The sequence below is a fragment of the Prunus dulcis genome, unplaced genomic scaffold, assembly GCF_902201215.1.
Source record: "Prunus dulcis unplaced genomic scaffold, ALMONDv2, whole genome shotgun sequence".
Taxonomy (NCBI): Eukaryota; Viridiplantae; Streptophyta; class Magnoliopsida; order Rosales; family Rosaceae; genus Prunus; species Prunus dulcis.
Genome location: NW_023010154.1, coordinates 3,356 through 8,780, shown reverse-complemented (window position 1 = coordinate 8,780; position 5,425 = coordinate 3,356). Strand labels below are relative to the sequence as shown.

Genomic DNA, 5,425 nt, shown 5'->3' with positions numbered 1-5,425 from the left:
CCTTTTTAAACACATGCATAACATGTGTGGAGATTCCTAATATTTTTGGGAACAGAAAAGGAACAAAGATTAGTTGGGCTGTTAGTCAACAGCAACCAAATAAAGAGAAAAAAGGAAGAAGAAGAAAAAAACAAACGCTGGTCATTGATATTATCTCTACACGGTAAATCCCTATTTTCACTCTTTCACCTCAGAAAATCTAACAACAAAATCCATCTTTCCTTGTTTGTCTCTACAATCATACAAATACAAACAATCACTATTTTCTTAATCTGAACAAAAATAAATATAATACTATAAGAATGTGACTGAAAACAATGAGATCTATAGTGGTAATAATTCATGCTTATTAAACAAGGGAGCTTCACAATTCTATTAAAATGGGGATACCTATAAATTAAAATTTGTATTAAACAATACAATATTTAGAGGTGGTTTTCGAGTTGGACGCGGAAGTTTCCCAGAAATTGTTGATTATATGCAGAACGTGAGGTTCCTTTCTTGTTTTCTCCACCTTTTATTTTCCGAAATATTCCGCAATGTATTGACCAAACAAGATGTTTCATAATGTAAGCTAATAATATGAAAAAAAATCTTTCATTTGAATTGTTCAATAGCGCGTGGCTGCTCTAAGACTTTCTGGGTTATTGGTAATTCGGTCTCTTTCTGGTGATGCTTGATGGGTTGTGCTGGTTTTCACTTGGGTTTTCTTGTTTAGGCCGTGTGGTGCTGGATTTCTAGCTTTTCAATGAGGTAAAAGGTCATCCATTATCTGGGTTATTTCTTTATATTCTGGATGTTGATGTGTTTCGGCCAGTTTACAAATTTGAGAATGCATGGAATATGAATATAGTTTCTGATGTAACTTGCAGGGATTGCTGAATGGTGAATTTGGAATCTTGGCTGTTTATATAATAGGATCTAAGAGTTTTTCCTGTATTGTATTGGGGCAATCTAGTTGGATTAACTTCACCATCTTAGGCATTTGTTATGTAATTGGACCAAAGGGATTGATCATATACACCTGTCAAGTTGGAAGGCCTGCAATTTATTTGTGTTGGACCTGTAAACGATTAGAATTTTCATATGATTGGTGGGGAGGTTGATTTAGGATTTTCTAGATAGAATTAACTTTGATATATTTCAGAATTGGTTTAGCATTAGATCGATTAGATAAGAATAGTGGACATTTATGGATCTAGCTGATGAAATACCGGTCAACAACCGAGAGGCAGAGGAAATGGACAGAGAGGCCTCGGCAGAAGCTCCTCTCAGAGAGCCCCATATCTACCGGAACCAGTTTGGGGGCATGGTGAGAAAGAAAGCCTATATCTTTGATGGTTTTGGAAAGTTTTACAATAAGGAATGGGATCTTACAGAAGGTAGAGGAAATGAGTTTTGTTGGTACCATGTGGAACTTCCAAAAGGAAATCAGAAACTTTCTCAATCTGCACAATACCTCATTGGTGTTCTTTGCCCGCCTTTGAAACTCCAGGACATTCTCTCTCTTGTCAGCAATGGACCATTTTGTGGGCATGTTGATGGGGCTCTTGTTTTCAGAGTCAACTCTCCTGGCCCTCCATCCAGTGATTTTACATTTAGAATTGCCGCAAGAATTACTGAGAATGCAGTAATCACCGTGAGTTTGGGCCGTGTCCCCAGATTGGGTTTCTCACCAGTAGGTCAATCTCTTCTCTCAGAGATTCCTAGTGTGGAGAGTCCCTCTTATCATAGAGGTGAGCGTAAGGAAAGGAGTGGGATTGTTATAGGGGAGCATGTTCTTGAGTTTTTATTGACGATGAATCACTCTGAGGAAGCCGATAATCCAGTGCCAAAATCTGTGTCAAATCTTGTAGTTCATATTGTTGACACGCATGTTGATCACCTCCAAGATGTTGTGACTAAACTTGAGATAGAATTGGATTCTGTTGAGCTTCAGCTGGATAAAGGTGAGTTCCAATTACTACATCTAAGCTGCCTCCCAAAAGATTTCATTTTAACATATTCTTCTGCCTATACATTGTTTATCACCGATATTATTGCTTTTCTGACAAATCTCTCGGATCAATTTTTATTTCTCATCCAGTGCATTTAAAATGTTATAGAACTTAAAAGTTTCGTACTTCACACCTCACATTTCTAATCTGTTAGTTCTGTTCTCTGTTGTAAGCAATTCTAAGGTGGTAATTGTTTTTGTTGACTTGGGATACCATCAGTAAATGGTGGGATGTACTTCATTGTCCTTTTTGTATAACTACTGACTTGTCATTATTCAATATATACTTTTCCATAGATATCATTTCAAATTGCTAATGATTTTAGTAATTGTATTATCTCCCATTTGTAGTTAGACTTCCACTTGATAAGTAACAAAACCTCTCTCTTCTTCAGCTCGTCCTCTGTAGGCCTCTCTCCTCTTCCTCCCTCACCCCCAGGATATTTTGAGGTAGAAATTTGTTTGTTCTTTGTCTTCTGGAGGTTTGGATGGTGCCACTACACCATGCTGAGAGTTTCGACTGTGGGGCTGTGTTTGTGTCCATTGGGTCTCAACCTCCTTGGCTTGGTAAAAACCCGTATTCAGCTAGTTTCAGTGTCCATTTTCTCAAGCCAATTAGCCTGGGTTAAGTTGGTATACGGATCCAATTGGTGTCCACCTCTAATTATAAGTTAATAAGAGATATTATAGGAAGACAAACCAACCTTGTTCAGAGTATCTGCTTTCATTTTCCTGTATATAATGGGAAAGCTAACCATAGTTGGTAAGTAATTTAAACAAATAATGTTTCAGCAAATAGAAATTTCTATGAAAAGATCAGACATCAGTATAGTCATAAGAACAGTTTACATATTTCTTTCTTATAGGAAAGCATACGGGATCAATATTAGGACCTTTTGTCTATATTGTACGGATGATTGTAAAATCAAGCATACCTAATTAGATTTAATCCAAACCAAATCAATATGTTTAAGGTGATATCTGACATTTTCTGATATCTTACACATGAACATGCTCTGGTTTATGTTGTTTGGTACACCTAATTATTGTACTATTGCTTTGATAATATGCGACTGACAGAATATCCATATGCATATATTCATCAACGATCGCACTTGAAAACCTTTCTAACTTATATAGCATCGTTCTTTGCAAGTTGATCCTCTACATGCTACCTATTATACTAAAAATAACATAAAAACTTAGGTATAGAAAATAGAAAGAAAAGTGGATTTTTAGGTGAGTATTCTATGTAAATTTAGCACTTATTTCAACTGATTAATATACAATGATGTTCTGATTTCTAACAGGTGGTTTTGCTTTGAAGAAACAAATGCTAGATGACAGAAGATTTCCTAAAATACATCTAGATCTGCAGCGCCTCCTGCAGGTAGTTTGTCAGCTCATCATTTTCTATGATGTGTGGAAGCAAGAAGGATTATGAGTTATTCTAGCTTGCTTCCAATTAAAGCATTACTGCATATTTTTTATGGTGATTTCACAATCTACTTTATGATAAGTAGCAACATACCCTTTAAAAGTACAATGAAAATAGCCCAAAACGGAAAGTAGGCCAACCCGAATTGCAGTTTCATGACTTTAGAATACTTGATAGCTTTTCCATCAGCCATTTTGGTGGTTGGGTTCCCAAATAACACTAAGACTTCTAGTCTCTGGAGGTGTGTCATATCAATGCTCCTTGATTGTTCAAAAGAATGTGATTTGGTAGGAACTGTAGCTTCTATTTGATTTAAGTTCTCATCAATGAACGAAACCATGTGGAATAATCTTTCTTGGTTTGGCATTTAATTTTACTGAGCTCAGGTGATTGCTCATGGGGAGCAAGTTTTTCCTCGGGTCAAAGAAAAATGTTCCTCAAAACATTGGTTTTCCAGTGAAGATATTATCTCTCTTGAAGAGCTGATCGGACGGTTGAGGAGGCTAAAGGACAATGTAGGCTTTATAGCAAATCGTGTCACAGCAATACAGGCTGGTCTAGACAGCTGGCAAGCTGAGCAGATAAACAGGAAACTGTATTATCTCTCATTCCTTTCTATAATATTCCTTCCTTTATCCATCATTACTGGAGGTAAAGTTGTTCTTCAGCATAACTTTCCAGTTCCGGGATTTTCTGAGGCATTCTTATGTGTTTCCACTGTGAGCAAGAAGCCTTTGACAACAAGCATTTCTGTATTTCTTGCAGTGTTTGGCATGAATGTGGGGGGAGTTCCATGGACAGGACAAAAAGACCCAACGTTGAAAAATGGTTTCCGTAATGTCATGTTACTCTGTGTAGCTATGCTACTTCTGGCACTGCTCTGCTTCAGCTTTCCTTCTCTGTATACCCGAATAGCTACTTGGCACAGGACAAGAGCCATGAAGAGAAGCTGGTCCCTCAACAGGAAATCATTCCTCAGGAGAACCCATGGAATTGGAGTTCAAGAAAGAAGGGGCTACCTTCGGATTTGAGGAAAGCAAAACATTCACAGTATGCCCTTTTATTTCTTCTTATTTGGTTCCCCGGCTTCGCATTATTTTTTGTTCATTTGAATATTCATAATTCCAGATCTTGTCCTCATCAACCTTCATTCTTTTTCTGTAATCTTTTGTTGGTTTCTAATTGGTTCATACTTTCCTCCATTTTTTGTCCTTGGAGGTCAGCTTGTAAAATGTAGAGTCTTGTATCATATGTTAAATACTGCTGCAGTAGTGGTTACTATTTCTTATTCCCTCCTCTGTTGCCGAATAATGTATACTAAAAAGTTGACAGCTATATGATCATAACCATAGACTCCTTTCAACTGTTGTGAGGATTTGGGAGTTGGGGATTTGTTGATCCTTTTTCATTTCAAATATGAATCGCTCTTTTGCGACCTGAAAAAAAATAAAATAGAAAGAAGAATTCAGTAAGGATGCCATTGAGAGATTCAATGTTTGTGATTAAACTAGCAATGAAGTCATCGCTTGCTGATTTTTCAACTAAATTTCAGATGTATGGAGCCAATGAGTAAAAAATAAAAAAAAAATAAAAAAATAACTATGCCTTGCTTGAGAACTTCTGACCTAGAAGAGTGAAACTCAACTCAATATTTCATTGATCATTGAATTGGGAAATGTATATCAAATATCTTTTGCAAATGGAAAACGTGGGTTTCTTGATTCTTTTCACTTTTCCTGAAAATCTATGAAAGGTTTTGGTTTTTTTATTCTTTTCCCCAAAGCCAAATTTTTTTTTTATTTTTTTTTTATTTCATTTCATTGAGGTTTAATGATAGAACCCAAATATAGAGAAAGGAAAGAAACGCCGCAGGAAAAGGAAAATAAATGAAGAGAGAAAAACAAACAAGAAAATGTTCAATTCATTTTAGGGTAAATTACTCAAATAGTCCTCAAATTTGTACGCAATTTACATTTTGGTCCCTAAATTAA

The 5,425-nt window shown here is 36.2% G+C and overlaps 1 protein-coding gene across 2 annotated transcripts; it reads left to right on the top strand.

The window, feature by feature from the left end:
- The first annotated feature begins 315 nt into the window (after window positions 1–315).
- Window positions 316–4,780, top strand: LOC117613053. 2 transcript variants are annotated; one of them, XM_034341694.1, is made up of 6 exons: window positions 316–487; window positions 618–753; window positions 873–1,949; window positions 3,307–3,386; window positions 3,821–4,085; window positions 4,200–4,780. In XM_034341694.1, exons 3-6 carry the CDS (start codon window positions 1,193–1,195, stop codon window positions 4,463–4,465), a joined length of 1,368 nt encoding a protein of 455 aa, XP_034197585.1. In that variant the 5' UTR covers window positions 316–487; window positions 618–753; window positions 873–1,192; the 3' UTR covers window positions 4,466–4,780. The 2 variants fall into 2 exon arrangements, with proteins under 2 accessions (XP_034197585.1, XP_034197586.1); XM_034341695.1 differs by having other exon boundaries at window positions 316–492.
- Window positions 4,781–5,425: the final 645 nt, after the last annotated feature.

Coding starts and splice junctions, on each gene's coding strand:
- LOC117613053 (XM_034341694.1), top strand. CDS start 1,193: ATGGATCTAGCTGATGAAATACCGGTCAACAACCGAGAGGCAGAGGAA. Junction 1,950..3,306: donor TGAGCTTCAGCTGGATAAAG/GTGAGTTCCAAT, acceptor GATTTCTAACAG/GTGGTTTTGCTTTGAAGAAA. Junction 3,387..3,820: donor ATCTGCAGCGCCTCCTGCAG/GTAGTTTGTCAG, acceptor TACTGAGCTCAG/GTGATTGCTCATGGGGAGCA.